Source organism: Balaenoptera acutorostrata, chromosome 8 (genome assembly GCF_949987535.1).
Source record: "Balaenoptera acutorostrata chromosome 8, mBalAcu1.1, whole genome shotgun sequence".
In the NCBI taxonomy this organism is placed as follows: Eukaryota; Metazoa; Chordata; class Mammalia; order Artiodactyla; family Balaenopteridae; genus Balaenoptera; species Balaenoptera acutorostrata.
This window is the reverse complement of record NC_080071.1, coordinates 90,390,901-90,409,146: the sequence shown is the minus strand read 5'-3', so window position 1 is coordinate 90,409,146 and position 18,246 is coordinate 90,390,901. Positions and strand designations below refer to the sequence as shown.

Sequence of the window (18,246 nt, the reverse complement as noted above, 5' to 3'; positions counted from 1 at the left end):
CACACGTGCATGTGGTTGTCAAAGCTGCTGGAACTCTTGGCTCCCTCAGATGTGCAATGTACTGTATGTAGAATACACCTTGATATAAATGTTTAAAAATGACCCCTCCCACCTCACTAAATCATCCAATAATTGCGAGATTTCATGCTTTATCTCAACAATCCCGAAAGGACACTTTGAATGAGTCTTTTGTCCACACTTGGACTGAGAATAAGATATTCGAGTGACTGGTATGGGCCTTGCACGTTCAGGGCGTCCTGCAAGCCAAAGCATCCTGCAGTCTGTGCTTTAGTAAACGGATCTGCAAAGTGAGTGGCCTTTCCTGAGCTTGGGAAGGGTGGCCCTGTGATGACAGGGAAAGACAGTGTGGACCAGGGGTCAGGCCAGGGGAGCAGGGTTTTGCAGGATGCACGGGCAAGTCACGCTGGGAAGCACAGTCACCAAGGTCACGAGCAGTGACGCTGACATCACTGGACACACGCTGACGTGGGGTCATCCTGACCACGAGATAACTACTCCATCAAATCTCAGCAGAAGCACCATGGGGAAAAGCCACGGTGACCTGCAAGTTTGTCTTCAGTGACCAAAGGAGTGTCCCAGCAGATGAGGAGTTTGATGGACAGCACTAGGGCCGGGGAAGGCCACGCTAAAGCCAGTGCTGGAACATTGGTCCTCGGTCCCTCATTAAACCACCGCCCAGCTGGCCATCACAGGACTCTGGGACTCAGCATGTGGCAACTGTCAAAAGATCCCCCTTTTTAAAAGGACCAGGGAGACGGGCTGTTCCGGCAACAACTGGACCCCACTCCCTCGCCTTGGGAAACAGGATTTCACTGTCAATATGCACATTCAAAGTGTTGTTCCTGTTTCTACGTGCTCTGGCCCCCGTGGGGCTCCTTTCGATAATCACCCAAGTGTCGGCGGGCTGGCCAAACACCATCTCTGTTCTGCAGAGAGCCCGACAGAGCGTTAGCAACATGTCAGCAAAGCTTTCCAGGCTGCCTGTGAACAGATCGTTTAGGGGAGCGTCCTTTGATGACTGCTTCACAGCCAGATGAAACCCAACGGCGGGGGTGGGGGGGTGTGTTTCAGAAATAAGGCGCGACCGGCGGGTGCAGGGGACCGAGCAGGCGCGACAATGCGGTGAACGACACACCGGGAACCGCAGGCTCCTAGCTCAAAGCCAGTGGCCGTGTTCCTTGCCCTTGAATAAGTCATTCAGCCTCCCCCTGCACCACGATTTCCAAACCACATGTGCAAACATCAGGGACAGAGTCCTTTTCAAACTTGGGTTGAAACCAGGGAGATTTCAGGAAGCCGTGATAAGGTCGGATGTTCACGTCCGTCTCACCAGAGTGCATCTACCTCCAGGAGATGAACCGCCTGATTTCTGTCTGTAGAAAATCTGACTTGAGAAGCTGCTGCTGAGGCAAGGCCGCCTGCTGGGTTCCCCTTCTTCCCTCCACCTGCTCTGTGGCCAGGGGAGGATCTAAGTCCCTTGCCGCCTCCCTGGGGCCTGACGCTGCCCACAGTCCTTGTTTCCTACATCACGTTCTTTGCCCACTTAGAGGGATGCGCTGGATGAACACGGCTGGTTTTACCTGGCCTAGTAGGTTTTAGGTGAGGGTACCAGTCAGTGTCTGGAGGGACCTCGGTAGGTTTGGGAAGCTGCATATTAGCATTTATAGAGGAGGGCAGGCGAGGCCCAGAGGTCAGGTTCCACGCCAGCACAGTGGCAAGGACAGCTGGGCCGTCTGGTGGCCGCAGACCACACCCCTTAGCACCCGGTGCAGCATCACCTGCTCCAGCTCCCCAATGCCCTGGGGAGAGCATCCTGGCAGCCCCCCCAGCCAGCAGCCTCCTCATCTGCATGTGCCCCTCCCACGGCTCTGCACGGCCCCAGGCTACCTCCCTGGAGAGTCCCGGGGAGAAAGGCAGGGAGTTAATCCTGGGTGACCGTCAGACCTCGAGACTCATCCCTTAGCAGATGTGGCTCATTTGACAGCGTGGCTGCAGGTTAAAGAGGGCAGAAAATAACTTTGGAGCGAGGCTTGGCCTTCACCTTGTCCCAGAACAACCCTCCTCCACCCATTCCATCCACACCTGGGCCCTCGTGCCTCCCCTTGAGCTCAGACGATGACCTGGGAGCCGCCACCCCTCCCGCTCCCGCTCTGCCCCCATCGGGCGCTGCGGGGCAGGTGAGAGGTGCTGCTGGGCCACCGGAGGGGCCCACCTTCCCCAGGCCCCACCTCCCAATGCCTTCACCCTGCCCGGGGTGTGGGGAGACAGGGTCCAAGAGTGCTCCGGATAATGAGGTGGGCTAGACTCACACCCGGGGAAAAGCAGGACACACCTGCCACCTTTCAAGTGACCAGGTCAGAGGCTGGAGTCAGGAGCAAGGCACGCAGAGAAGCGGGGCTGGAAGGACAGAGGAAGGCGCCTGGTCGGCCCTCATCTCGGCCTCCTCCCCTGCTGCAGCAGGAAGACGAGTCAGCGCCTCTGCGGGCTTCCCTTGCACCTTCTCATCTGAACGCACAAGCACCTCGGGAAGCAGGCACTACTGCTCCCAGTTTACAGATGACAAGACTGAGGCCTGGCCGTGGTCTGCTAACTTGCTGCTGGGGGCGGCGCGAGGATCAGAACCCAGATTGGGCTATTTCCATAGCTACTGCCTCTGTCCTCTCCCGAGAGCTGCTGTCTGAAGCTTCCACCACAGACAGACGGAAGAGAAAAGCCATGATGCTTGTTATCTTGGTTTATCTTTAAAATACACTTCCGAAAGCACCTTTCCTGACCTCCAGATGCTTTAGGAGACTAACCTGATTAGGAATGGGTGTTCCTTAAGTGACAGCAACAATACCGCTTGGGGCCTGGCAGTTTGCTCGTCACCTTGCAGGAGCCTCTCCAGGACCATGAACCGGCCTCCCAGCTTTCTCTCTGCCTGTCTCCCTGCCTTTGTCCAGCGGGCTCGCTCCCAACTTCACCTGCTCACCAGGAGATTTCTTCCAAGTAAGGAGGCTGCTGTCAGGAAGAAAACCTTCCGCGCCTGGGTTACAAGCCTAAGCGAGATCGGTATTTCCAGTAAGCAGCACAAAATGCCTCCCTTCCCTGCTCCTTCCTCACACAAAGTGCTCGAAGGACTCTCCTCTCCCAAAGCAGACATGGAATCCAAGGCACAGGCAGGCTGCAGACTTGACAAAGCCGACTAGTGATGCCTCACCTCGAGGAGGAAGGCGGGTATGACCAACACGCATCTGGGGAAATTAGAACTCAGTGCATCAAGATGGAGATTAAGGAGACTGACCAGTGGTCCCTCGGTGTTTGCTGAGGCTGAACAATAAACTAAAACTGTTGGCTGTCGTGTTTCTGGCCACCATTCTCCACCACGTTCAGAGGGCATCACGGTCCCCAAGCAGCTGAAAGAGGATAACGTGCCACATGGCAGGGGGTGGGCGTGGGAGAGGGTGAGGCCCCGGCCCAAGCTGATATGGATGGGAGGCGTGGGGGTGGGGGGGGGGACACAGGCACAGACACGCTGCCACCTGGTCATCCTGCGTCCTGCTGAGCCCGATGGCAGCTGTACTGTGTCTCACTGTTGTCCAGTGTCACATGCAGTTCCCTTTGGTCACCGACCCCACAAGAGCCCAGCAGCAAAGCACTGAGGCTCAGAGTGTGGGCTTGGGGACAAACTCCCTGTCACCAAGTACCTGCTGTGTGACCTCCGTGTCCTCAGCTATACCCTGGGGATAACAACTGCAGCTTTCCAAGGGGTTCCTGGAGACTTAGAGATCCGGATGCCGTGTAAGAACTCAGCGGCTGCGCTTGGGGCCATTAGGAGGCCAGGGGCTGCTATAACTCGTGGGTGGGCCAGCGCTGGAGGGGCCGGCCCGCCCGCCCCAGGTGCTGTCGGAAGTGGGCAGGCAGTGGATCAGCTGGCACATTTGGTCTTTGCAACGCCGATGGGCCACGTCCATCCTGGAGGTTGTGCTTTGCAGGGAGCATGGAGAACACCAGCCTTTTCCAGCTGCTAGGGATGCGCTCCTGCCGCCCCGGGCCTTGGGGGCTCAGCTCGTCTCTGGCCTTGATGGCTTTAGTGTGATGGGTGTGAGAGGCCAAGGTCGCCTTGCTTTGGGCCATAAGATCTCTAGCTGGAAAGGTCTCTCATAAGCCCCATGACCACGTAAGAGGCAGCGGCCTGCGTGGATCACCACACATTCATGGTCATCACCGAACACGTGGGCCCAGCTGGGGGTGTTTTAACTCTTCTGACCGCAGGACCTCACAGGTGTCACAGAACATCCCGGGAGCTCCCTGCACCGGACGTGTCTCTCCTCACCGCTTCTTGGCTCTTGGTGCTTTGCCATCTCGGAAATAGGTTCCTAAACGTAACGAGGACTGCATTCTAATCCCTCACCACTACCTCCTAATCACAGAGACTCTTCTCCCCTCAACACCGACTTCACGCGGAAAGGGCACTCCGCTTTGTGACATTGGAGTCTAGGGATAAACGCGTCCTCTCCTGATGGGGTGGAGGTCTCCTCTGTCAGGACTGCTGATGAAATTACGTCCAGGTGCCCCCCCTCACATGGCACGGACACTGGTTCTTGTTCCACTGTGGAGAACGGGGTTGATCCCAGGAGATTATAAAAAAAATCTCACACACGCTTTGTCAAGAAGAAACCTGGTCATTAGAAACCGAAACTGTCCACAGACACAACTGTAACAGAAGGATTGAGAATTTTAAAATCACAGATGATTTTCTGCTGTTCGCACTGGATTAGAGCAGCCTCGATGGGATCGGAATCCTACTTTTACCTCCTGTCCCAGGGACACTGCTTCTGTAAACAGTGCTAGGATGCCCTACGCCGTACAGGTCTCCAGACCGTCTTCCGACTGTTAAGTGAGTCTGGGTTGCACACAGCCGTACGGGGCTGTGCGTCCTACTCCATCTTTTAACTGTGATGTCATGGCATAATCTCTAAGTATTGACGTCAGCCCTGTTTCGTGTGTGGATGGACACTCCACGGAACCTTTGGCTGGCCACTTACTTTCTCTTCCCTTTTATCTGCCATGTGGCATAGCCCCAACATTAGTTTCGGGAAACAAATAATTAAAAATACAAGCTCTCAAGGATTTATTGAGCCTCTATTATGGTTCCTCTGAAACCCTACGGAATAGGTCATCATTCTTATTTTCATTTAACGCATCTGGAAAGGTAGAGCCTGACATTCTAGAATGAGAACGTATTCGTCTTCCTTGATTTATCCATTCCACATGCCCAGGAGAAATCTCCGGGGAAAGTAACTGGATTCTTAGAGGCCTTCGCACGAGTTCTTTAGAAGACGCTAATGATCTCAGGAGGTGAGGGGCAAAGCAATTCTCGCTTTTGTAGGACCGTCTGGGGCTTCAGGATCTCAGGCCCCTAGGACAAAATGACAGTCATACTCCCCCCCCCCCCCCGCCCCATGGTCATTTCCAAATGCTTCCTGGGCTGAAAACCACCAGAGGGTTGAGGAGGGCTGGCACAAGGACCGTGGTCATTTGCAGGCAGAATTCCATGCTCCCAAGCCCTGTAGTCGACTTATCTTCGGTGCCTCCAGGTGACCAATCTGTGAGCTAAGTTCAGCCTGCTCCCGGGCACTGTGTGAGATTATAGGAGTCACCTTCCCTGCCTGGGGTCCTCTTCTCTGATCTTAAACACAGACCTCTCCTAATTTCACTGAGATCATGAGGATCAGTGTGAAAACACATGGGGCAGCACGTGGAGGTCCTTGAGGAGAAAGTCACAGCTAAGTCACCACGGTTCTGTGTTCGTCCTCAAGGGTCATTTGCATAAGATCACACACATTAGAGATGCTTTTCATGTGAGTCCTAAGATTGAGTGCTGTGTGCTCCAGGTAATGTTTATCTTCCACACCCCAGGTTGATGAAATTTTGTATCAGTTACAAATGACATTTAATTATTTGAAGCTTTAGTGCTGCTGCCACTGATGTTCCCACTCTCCAGGGCCTCAAGCAATTTCTTGGAGAAATCGGGACTCTGAAGCTGGGAGAAGCTTGCTTTGTCCCGCTGGCTTGGGATGGTACGCCCTGAAGCCCAGAGACCCTGCTCCAAAGCCACGACCGGACAGGCAAGGCTGGGCCTCGGCCATGCTTGACCACCTCCTCAAAACCACGGGGCATAAACGGGTGCAATGTCCACCCTTATTAACACGAAATCAAACTGCCAGGATTTTACGGCTGAAATTACCTTTTATTTGCTCTGCCTGTCATTTAAAGGCCTCGCCATCCACCCAATGGCCCAAGAGAGAAAACTAAGTATCACCTTGGATGCTTGTCCTTCCCCAGGCCTCCAGCTGGGGTGAGCCCTGATGATGTTATGCCCCCGAGATCCCTTTGGTACAAATGCCTCCTGAGGAAGGGCTGTGCAGCCGGCAGGACCTGGGTTGCATTCTGGTTCCTGCATTCACAGGCTGAGTTTCTCAGGCCAATTTCCTTGTCTATTAAATGGGGAAAGACATCGGTTTGTCCTGTGGATTCCAGGAGCCAATGGCTGTGACGTGCCTGGCCTCTCAAGGCTCTGGAAGGCCCTCATATCACTGATCATCACTGATTCCAACTCACCAATTCACCTGGACATGACGCACCTCTTTCTACCTGGCCTCACCCTCCTTTGGCCTGCCCCCCCAAGTGCAGGGGGTTTTGGCAGCAGTGCAAATCCTGCTCAGAGCTCTATGCTGGACGAGCCCCTCCCCCAGCTCCCCCAGCTCCCCGAGCCAGATGAGGGGCAGACATGCTAGCCAGGCCCACCTTCCCCCACCATCCGGCTTCAGCCACCCTCGTGTGTTTCTGCCTCTTTGCCCAGAATGTTCCCTCTTTGTGGAATGCCCTGCCCCATCTGTTCTCCTTGGAAATTCCTTCTTTTTTTAAAAAAAATTGACACAATTCATATGCTTTTTCACATTTCCTACAATTCATGCTGTAAATGTGTAGGCTCTGGTGGACTTTTAGTTTATTTACAAGATTGTAGAGCCCTCGCCATCATGGAAATGCAGACAATTTTCATTATCTCCCCCCCAAAAACCTGTATCCTTTAAGCAGGCACTCCCTGTACACCACTGCCCCTCATCCCCCAGCCCCTGGCAATCACTAACCTACCTTCCATCTCTACAGATCTGCCTACTCTGGCCACTCCATATGAATGGAATAATACAATACGTGGTCTTCTGTGTCTGGCTCCTTTCACTTAGTAGAATGTTTGCAAGGTTCATCCAAGTTGCAGCACGTATGGTACTTTATTGTTTTTTGTGTCTGAATAACATTCCATTGTATGGATGTACCATCTTTTGTTTACCCATTCATCATTAAAATTTTTTATTTTATTTTATTGAAGCATAGTTGGTGTATATCCATCATTTGATGGACATTTGGTTTGTTTTCAATTTTTGGCCATTATGAATAATGCTGCTATGAACACTCATGTACAAGTTTTTGCATGGACATGTGTTTTCATTTCTCTTAGGTATATACATAGAAGAGGAATTGCTCGGTCGTACGGTAAGTCTATGTTTAACTTTTGGAGGAACTGCCAGACTGTTTTCCAAAGTGGCTGTGTCATTTAACATTCCCACCAGCAGTACATGAGGGTTCATATTTCTGTACATTCCCACCAACACCTGCCACTGACCTTCTTTTTTATTATGGCCATCTTAGTGAGTGTGTAGTAGTATCTCAGTGTGGGTTGACTTGCATTTCCCTAATCAGTAATGATGTCTGGCATCTTTTCATGTGCTTATTGGGTATTTGTATATCTTCTTTAGAGAAATGTCTATTCCAATCCTTTGCAAGTTTTAAAACTGAGTTACTTGTCTTCTGTTGCTGAACTGTATACATTCTTTATACATTCTGCATATTAGACTCTTATTTGATATATGGTTTTCAAATATTTTCACTCATTCTCTGTTTTCAATTTCTTGATATTGTCCTTTGAAGCAATAAAATTTTTAATTTTGATGAAGTCCAATTTATCTATTTTATTTCTCTATTTTCTTCTAAAAGTTTTATAGTTTCAGTTTTTACACTTAGGTCTTTGACTCATTTGGAGTTAGTTTTTGTATACGCCACGAGATGGGGTCTAAGCTTCATTCTTTTGTATGTGGATATCTAGTTGTCTCAGCGCCACCTGTTGAAAGACTATTCTCTCCCCAATGAATTGTTGAAAATCAATTAACCATAGAGGGACGAGCTTATTTCAGGACTTTCAATTCTATACCATCAATCTATATGTCTATTCTTATGTCAATATCACAATCTTGGATTATTGTAGTTTTGTAGTAAGTTTTGAAATCAGGATATACGAGTGCTCCAACTTTGTTATTCCTTTTCAAGATTGTTTTGCCTATCTGAAGGTCTTGTGAATTTCCATATAAACTGTAGGATCAGCTTGTCCATTTATGCAAAAAAAAATCTGTAATTCTGAAAGGGATTGTGTTGAATCTATACATCATTTGGGGAGTGCTATCTTAGCAATATTAAGTCTTCTAATCCATGAACATGGATGTCTTGCCAATTATTTAGGTCTTCCTTAATTTCTCTCAAAGATGCTTTGTAGTTTTCAGTATATAGGTTAAATTTATTCTTGAGTATATTAATATTGTAAATGGAATTGTCCATTTCTCATGTATAGAAGTACAACTGAATTTTGTATATTCCTGAGGTCCTTTATTAGCTCTAATAGTTTATTTTGAATTCTTTTAGATTTTCTATATATAAGATCACATCATCTGCAAATATAATTTCACCTTCTTCCTTTCTAATCTGAATGCCTTTGGTTTCTTTCTCTTGCCTAATTCTCTGGCTCGAACATCAATGATGAAGAAAAGTGTTGACAGTGGATGTCCTTGTCTTGTTCCTGATCTTAAGCAGGGAGCTTTCAGTACTTTACCGTTAAGTTTGATGTTAGCTGTGGGTTTTTCATAGACACCCTTTATTAGGTTGAGGAAGTTTCTTTTTATTCCTACTTTGCTGTGTGTTTGTATCATGAAGGGGTATTGAATTCTGTCAAATGTATATTCTGCATCTCTTGAAATGAGTGTGTAGCATTTGTCCTTTATTCTATTAATGTGGTATATTACTTTGACAGATTTTTGTGTGTTGAACCAACCTTGCATTCCTGGGGAAAATGACATTTGATCACAGTATATAATCTTCTAGTAATGGGGGCAGACAAAGAGATGTTCTCTGTGGGTTGTAGCACCTTTGAGATAGCATATTGGATATAGAGTATGGTAAAGAAAGAGGACAGATACCTGGGTCTTAAGAAATGAGGAATAAAGTCCAGGGACTTGGGCTAAGACAGTGAGAGGGACTCCAGGCGGGTTGTGGGCATTTGTGTATACTGCTTGGTGTAGACCAGTGCTTCTCAAACTTTAATATGCATAAGAATCACCTAGAGAGTTAAAACACATCGTTGGGTCCCACCACAGGGATACACTTGGAATGGAGTCCAAGAACGTGCCTTGCTGATGCTGCAATAAACCATGGTTCAAAGCAAAAATAAACCTGGACCACATATTCCACATCAGCAGACCGTCCCCAGCACCTGAGAGCGCACGGGCCACTTGCCTCTCTCACCGCCAGCATGCAGGACCCAGGCACAAAGCTGACTGAGTTTTCCAGATAAAGAGCCCAGGAAACTTCATAAATAGTATTCTCTTTTAGCATTAAATCTACATAATTAAGTGGGTGGACTAATGACTAGTTTCAACTTACAAATGAGAAAATGCCCTGGTTTTTAAAAATCAAAATCACAGAAGATGCTGGCGATGAAACCAGGACTAGAAATCCTCTGGTCTGGCTCCATATGTCATCACGCAGATAATAAATACGATTGTGAAGCTTTTGGAAATACAAGCTAAATGTTTTCAACAGACAGTGTTGGGTCAGGGACATGAAGAGAGGGAGGTTCAGGCAGGAGAAGGATGTGGTTACGTGAAGAGCTGGGGCTTGAACCGTGTGACCACGTTGTCTGATCTGTATAGGTCTCAGCACTGTCTAGTATAGGACTAGCACTGACTGCAGAAAATTAAGACTTTAGAATCATGACTGAGTGACTTGATCAGGTTTGCTGTATGAATGCAAACTAAAATGAATGATGCTTTATTATCTTTAAGTTACCATGAATGAGGCTACTCGATTTTTTTTTTTTTTAATTTTTATTTTATTTATTTATTTATTTAGTTAGTTATGGCTGTGTTGGATCTTCGTTTCTGAGGCTACTCGATTTTATAAGTGGAAAGACATTGTAGTTATGCTATTATACATAATAAATTTAAACTAATAATATATAAACACCGACACACTAATGGCTGGTAGGAGTATGAGCTGGGGCCAAGGGGAGGAGAGGGAACGTATACTGGTAAACACAGTGGTACCTCTAGATGCCACAGTTGACCATGGGATGTGGCCATATGATGCTGAGCAGAAAGAGGACGGGAGCAGCAGAAGGACCAGGGATGAGTGTCAGGAGTCAGGTCCTGGGTTCAAGTGATCTGTCCCCTAGTCCCGGGTGAACCTAGACTAATGACTCCAGGACCCTGACCTCACAATCTTCTCACGTGGGAAACTGGGGTCATCCCATGTCATAGGATGGCTCTGTCCTAAGAAAAAGCACCCAGTACACTGTGAACTCTGGACCCAGGTTTGTTTGCTTCTGCCTCTTCTTCATTGTTAGGAAGAAGAAAGCAGGACCCTCCTCAGAAGAGAGAAGGTTTCTGGTGCAAAATGATCAAAACACCACTGAGAGAAATGACCTTCTGGAAAATGCTCTACTTTTGGAGGAATCAAAACAGAGGCAGTTGTTTTAGAGTATTTATAGGCCCCTGTTTAGAAGGGCTCCCATGATCTAGAATTCAAGTCTAACAGTTCGCCTCCACATTACATTGCCTCATCTATGGACGCGGGCTCAGAAGTGGTCAGGGCACCTACACGCAACTGATGCTGGCAGATGACTAGCGTTTTCAGCTACCAATGATAATAAAAATTCTTAAAAATAAAAAAATTCCTTGATTGTCTCCATGGCTACATTTCAGAGAGTAAATGAGAGGGGTTTTCAACCCAAGACAGCTCTCCGGTCGCAAAGCTGGCTACCACATTTGGTTTCCTGCAGGATCAAATAAAAGACAGGTTTGTGTGTGGCAGGAGGACGTAATAAACCAACAGCACCATTTCATCCATCTGCTTCAAAGGCAACTGGAAGGAACAGTTATTTTGCAAAACGCGGATCGCATTTTACTTAGCCTTATGGAGAATCTTGTTAGATCCGCCTTTCTTATAATTAGGGCTAGTCTATCCTGAGAGCTTAATCGGAGAGCACTGCAGATGCACAGATTCCCTCCACGCTCCCTGCCTGCAGTTTACCAGGGGAACTGCTCTATCTGTTGTCAACCATAATCTATAGCTATTATTTTCGAGGCAGTGTTAATGCACGTCTCATTTGTACATTTCCCTAACTGACTTAATATCGATAGTGGAATATTTCTGATCTGGGTGCAGAGCTCGGGTAAACCCAAGCATGTTTAGCAACGTGCTAATGAGGACCATCCGGTCAAGGAGGGTGGATGAGTTACGGCTCTCGGGGTCTGATTCCAAGGCGGCCTACTCCGAGAAGTCCTTAAAATATCTTAAGTCAAATCTGAGGTTCCCGGGCAGCTGTTGGGTTTGCAGAGCTGCGGACGTGTGAACTTTATTGGCAGTAAATGTCGCTCCTGCATGCGGATGGCGTGCCTGCAAACCCAGGGCTCCTCGGAGCCTGCCACTGTCCCCGCTCACTCAGGACACTGTCCCCGCCTGGACCCGAGGCCGGGAGGGTGGGCCCCGCTCCGGCGGCTGGGGCCAGGGCATGCCCGCTGACAGGCGCGCCACGATGACGGAAATGCACTCTGAGTTGCAATTAGTGGCACTGTCATTTTTGGGGGCTCCTGCCAATTAATTAAGCCTGTCAAACAGAAAAACCACAGCGCTCACATGATAATTTATATTGGAAGAGACGAGCCTCATGGAGCACAGCAGCTCCGTCTGCAAACAGAATTCTCCCTCCGAGCATGGAAATACGTAAGAGAAAATAAATAAAATAAAACAACAACAACAACACAAAAGGGTGGATGGAGGGGAGGTGGAGATGGGGTCCTGCACGGGGAAGAAGAAAGTGAGGCCGTCCTTGTTATAATTGTTAACTCTGATCGCCAGAGTCGAAGACAGGCTGATTAAAACTCCAAACGAGCCCCCAGCTCCCTGAACCCTCTGCGTCCGTCCGGGATGACAGAATCAGGAGTTTATTCATACCATTAAGCCCCAGAGAACTTAATTGAAAGAAGAGCACAGCCCGGACCTTGACAAGCGGGAGGTCACAGTAATTGCTGCCGGACATATTTAACATTAAGATAATCAGGCCATTAATTACCCTTTGGATCATTAAATCAGCCAGTTGCAAAATGAAATTTCTGCCTCTATTACTCACTTGAGAGACCACAGGGGTGGCCTTTAATTTATCAGTGAGCTTGAGATACAAAGGCTGGGGCTGGGGGAGGGCAGGCGGGGAGGGGGCCGAGCGGTGGCAGTGGCAGCGGCGGCAGGGCATCAATCCGCCATGCTCGGTGATCCTGGCAAATTAACTAGGTAAGATAACCTCCGCTTCCAAAGGCAGAAGCTGGGGGTATGTAAATAGATGAGGGCAGACAGGGAGATCAGAGTCTGCACACCACTTAGCAGGATAATAAAGGAAATCATCCTTGATTATCAGTGCTAATTTGGACACTGCCGGTAGCTTGTTATGCGTGTTCTGAGTAGCATTTAATTAATTCAATTGCTTGTTAATGAGGGAAGTGACATGTGGGGAGCAGATGCCACCCAACTGCAGATGGGTTCTGGTCATCACTGCAAAGTCCTTTTTTTTTTTTTTCCCCCCCTATTTCTCCCCCTGCCCATTTTTCTTTTTTTTAAGGAAAGAAAATAGGATAAGGTGTCAAGCATAGAGGAACACTCCAAAGAGACAAAACACTGACCTCAGCAGGGCCAAGAACTGTTGAAAAATAATAAGATGAGACAATCCTGGGACCGCGTGGGTCCTTATGTTCCCTGAGGCCACATTTGGATCAGTGCATCTTTATGCCAGAAATTTGAGCCTGAGATTACTATATTGTGATCTTATGATCAAACCTAACGAGACAGAGACGTGGCCAAGTGGTGCTGCTTTTAATATCTCAGAGTTAGCGGTGGGGATCCAATTATTTTCAGTTTGGATACATTTCCCCTTTATCAATATCTCCATGTGCATAAATAAGATGAAAGTGGCGTTCGGAAATCAAAAGGACACGGAACTTGGATCACCGGGCAGACTCGCTCCGCCTGGAAGCGAGCAGCCAGTCTCTCCCACGCAGATTTCTGACGTCCGGCCCCCAATCTTCCTCCTGAAGTGACATCTTTTTAGAGGTTAAACACAAGAGGGGAGTTTAGGGGCGCAGGTGGACTGACAAATAACGAAACCCGGAGAAAGGATGCTAAGAGAGGGAAGGGAACATATGCTAAATCAGCAAACTCAGTCCCCTTCCATGTGGGATCAAAGAGGTGACGGGTGATTTCAGTTGGGCCTAGAGCTTCTCCCAGGGGCTCTTTCATGGAATTGAGGACACAGCTCTCTACTTCCAGGTTCCTTTGATTTCCTAGACCAAATCGGCAGGCCCCAAACCACCTTGTAAACAGGATACCTGCCCTGAAATGCAAAGAGCAACTGGTCCCTGGTCCCTCCCGGGCCAAAGCCCTCGACTCGGAGACACAAAGATGGAAGATGAAGAGAGAAAGCCGCACACAGCCCAGTTGAGCTCGGCTTCTGCCAGGAGGAATGCAGCTCCAGAGAGCTCCGATCGGTCCTGGTGGGAAATTATTTTCCCTGCAGTCAATCGAAAAAGCTTCTAAGTGAAAGGGGGATGAGAATCAAGAAGAAGGACCTGCCTTAAGTGATGCAGACCGGGCCCGAAAACGCCAGTGCGTGGCCGAGCGTGAAAGGATGCACAGAGAGGTTTGTTGAGATGGCTTCACCGTGTGCTGGGAATTTCACTCACAAACACACGACAAGTTCTGAGGCCCTGAGGATGCAACACCCCCCCGACACGTGTATTCCAAGCTGACCAGTTTCCTCTTTCTATCATTCACCCATTTGTTCACGCACTCCGGAAATATGCATGTGACTGTTTTAACATCTCTACCTCCGAGCTGTGTCCTGACACTGGAACCAGAGCCCTGCCTGGTGGCTCGAGGCCCTGCGTCCAACCCCACAGGACAACGTACTCTAAGATGCAACACACCAACTCACATGCAGACCGCACTGCCGACAGCAAACTGCCCCCCTTAAGCCCCTGACACCTAGTTCATTCTGTTACCACTTCTCCCCTACTTCAGCAGCCCCATTTACAATCAATATTTTAAGTGTGTGCTTAAATGGTATCAATAGCAATTAGAGGGGGATTCTGATTCCACCCCAGAGGTAGTTAATTGTTATAGCATTGATCTTCTCTACCTGCTCCTTTCTCCAAATTAAACCTCCATTACAGAGGGGGACGAAGGGCATCCTCTCCCCTCCTGAGACAATAAATTTAATATCGAATGCACTGGAAAAAAAATGGCAGTTGTTGCAGAATCCATCCAAAAAGATTTTTTTTTTCTTCCTGGGAGTAATTAAAAGATGCTTTTCTTGACTAATGATTCCCCGGTTTAGGAATGGGAAGTCAATACTGCTTTGCCGCCGTCAGCTTCGATTGATCTCAAAGCTGTTCAAGTTTGAACGGCAGTTCTCAGGGCAGCTGAGAATCGCTGGAACCAATTACGTGCCGTCCAAAGCTGCCCTAATCAGGGGTGAAGGCGCAGCAAGCAGTAGGGCAGACGGCTGGTCAGAGGAGCCTGCCTGGGTGACACCAACGCGAGGTGGTTTCGGTTGTTTTTTTGGAGAAGGATCTGTCGTGTTCTACTTCCCCACGGTCCTGAGTGTGTGTGCGTGTGTGTGTGTGTGTGTGTGTGTGTGTGTGCGCTGGGGGAGGTATGGTACATTTCTAATTATATTCCACTGTCAGAATGAATCTTCTGAACAAGACAGAATGGATGGAGCTTCTCGGGAAAACAGCTGGGCCCTTTTTCAAAGAATTAGACTGGATATATTGCACTTGGCTTTTCCTCAGATAGAGATAAAATTTTATTAAAATATTTCCTTTTAGTATTACCTGAGGGCCACATTAGAGAGCCGTCCAGCTCTCTGTGCTAGTGATCACAGGTCCTGCAGAGACAGCGAGGTGGGGTGGGTGGGAGGGCGTGTCTTTCCTTGTCTTGGAGAGGCAGGAACCAGACTAGATATCCATTCTCACACCGCAGACTGAATTCCATGTGGACATTCCAGCCCAAACTTTGGGATTTTAATTCTGTTTGAGGAAACTGCAGGAGGTAGTGAAGGAGGTGGGGATCTGGATTGTTGTTTTACAACTACACTGAGTGGTCTTCGAGTGTATCTGAGGCTTTGCCCATGTTCCACCAGGACCACAGCCTTCCAACGACCTCCTTGCCTGTCTCCATCCTTTCCTAGGATGCCGCTGGCTGCCTCTAGTCCTCGGAACAGGTGGGACATATACGAACACAGAAAGAGATCCAACAACCCACCCTCTGCCCAACCCCGAGCGTCGCTGTTAACACACCAGCCCGGCTCACCAGGCCTTTGCTCTGTTGTGGCCTTGCCCTTCCCCACTCCTCACTGTGCTCAAGGGTCCAGCTCCCCATGGGCCCTGAGGCTTCCACGTTCCTGTTTGGGTGGAGGTCCCTCCCACCCTCCAGCACACACACTCCCCACGCCCCTAGGCCTGGAGATCACAGCACAGTTTAAAGTCAGCTCAGATGACATTTCTCCTGGACCTCCTGGAGCACCGCAAATCCCTCCAGTCTATGAACGCCACCGAGTCCTGGCATCCTCGGCTGGCCCTGAGAACATTCACCAGTCACCGCAGACTTACGGTCATCACCTAGCCATCACTTCTTTTCTATGAGGAAGCACTCAATGAATATTTGCTGAATTTAATTAAAAATAAAACTCCCTGGGAGAATTACTAAAGCACAAAGGTCTATTCAATTCTCAAACATGTTTATCGTCTTAGAGATGGACAGAACTTAGAAACCCCAAAGTCACCGCCGGAAATACGACGTAACCATATCACCTCACTGCAGGGATTTCACAGCAGTGACTCCACTCGTGAGAAAGACTCAAATGTCTCTAAAGTGTAAAGATACGACGTGTATAATACTACACAGAACAGGAAGTTACGTACTCAAGAGCTTAATTCAAATGTACAAGTTAGAAGGATAAAATACCTTTACATACACCGTCTTCGCTTATGAAGATGAAATTATTATATAATATTTCCCAGTTAATAAATTAACCTATGTCTTTGTAATCATTCTAAATGGTTTCTCATTGTGATAGATGGAAAAACAACCAAACTTTTCTAATTCATGTATTAAAAATAGTATATATGCTCCTTTTACACGCAAACAGTAAAATGTATAAAGTTAATTTTTCCCAACTTATTTTAATGTTTTCTGCATTCACACATTAAACTCAATCCGATTTCTAATCATTTTTCTTTTTCAGATCTAAATACCCTCCAAGGAAACTATATGTATGAAAAAATAGACATTAAAACATGAATTAATCCTTTAAGAATGCTCCTAGTGGACAATCCTGAGGATTTCTATATTAGTGTTAAATCAAAATTTAAAAACTGTAGAAGTGTATCATTTCTTCACTCTGTAAGATAGTTGCCCGCGTGTATATTACACAGCATAACTTATATATAAAGAGCTCATAGCGCCAACCTGCTAGATTTTAAACAGATGTACTTTGTGCACATTTCTTGCCCACCCCCCGTCCCCTCCCCACAGAGCACCTAATAGGAAGGGCAGGGTTAATGACACCAGCTTCATTCTCTCAAGTGAACCGAAGGGGGCACCACAAATTCACTTTTTAGTGTTGATGAAATGAAGCCCACTGATTTTCCATGTTATTAGCGGTGGAAACCAACTTCTTACCCCTCGCATGTGGCCCGACCACAGACGGACACCTGGGTTTCCTTGTTGTCTGATCACCAGCAAAACAGATCCGTGCTGATGCTGGGAGACCTCTTCTCCCCCTTCACCTCTGCACACACCTGAGAAGTAAAGGCTGAGCCCACCACCCCGTGCCCCTGCTTCAGATGCTGGGATGCCCCCCACCACCCCGAACAGCCGTGGAGACAGGACGGTCCATCCTGCCTCTGTGAAAGAGGCTTTCTCAGAAAACGTGCCATTTTACCACCTCTTAGGTACATTAAATATGCATGTGTACTAAAAAAAATGGCTTATAATTGCTGTAAATGAAAAATGAGACACGGAATGGCCTCAAAATAAATGCGTTTTTTACACTGGGTAACAATTAACATTAATGAGAAGCCACCATAAGTTACGCCATACTTGGTTGATTAAATGTGTTAGAAATATATTTTAGAAAATAAAATACATTTGGTTACTATAAACTCACTTAGTGGGGGTCGGGGGGAGAGGGGAACCAAAGGAGTAGATGCTTATCAAAGACATAAGAATAACAAAATTAAAGAATCCGAAATTCATAATTAGTGCTAACAGCCTAGCTTATGCCTATTAGAAGTGTATTAATTAAAGTGATATATTCATAAGGTTAGAAGCTTAATACATTTCTAAGAGAGGGAGAGGAATCCCCAAAGTGTAAAAACAAGCTTAAAAAATTAAGGAGTTTGAATTATCCATGTCTGTGGAGGAGCAATTTTTAATACAGATGTTTCTGTCTGGGGCAATCAGCTTCCCACTGGTTGCTGGGGCAGTTCCAGTGGTGGTTGTCATTAAGGTCATTTCTGGTTGTTGAACTGCCTGCAGAATGCCCCGTAACCACACGCCGTCCCGTGTCCCTACCTCGTGGAGTCCAGCGAGGGCTTCGACCGCCCCTGGGTGCTCTCCTCCCAGATGCTGTTGGCCAGCTCATTCCCAATGGACGACATCACCTTGATAAGCTCAATGGGCCAGTCATCAAGGTCCAGAGATCGGACTCGAGAAAGGTGGGTGCCGAGATTCCGGTGGATCCCTGAGCACTCAATGCATATGAGGGCTCCCAAGTTCAAACTGGCCCAGTTGGGATCTGTGGGAAGA

General features: G+C 48.0%; 1 protein-coding gene across 9 annotated transcripts in view; it reads right to left on the bottom strand.

The window, feature by feature from the left end:
• Positions 1-18,246, bottom strand: part of AGAP1 (ArfGAP with GTPase domain, ankyrin repeat and PH domain 1) — a 551,312-nt gene that overhangs the window by 51,984 nt on the left and 481,082 nt on the right. For all 9 annotated transcript variants that reach the window (XM_007184760.2, XM_007184762.2, XM_007184768.3 and 6 more), the window contains one exon: positions 18,013-18,235. In XM_007184760.2, coding sequence (XP_007184822.2) covers positions 18,013-18,235 — 223 coding nt within the window. The remainder of the gene's footprint in view (positions 1-18,012; positions 18,236-18,246) is intronic.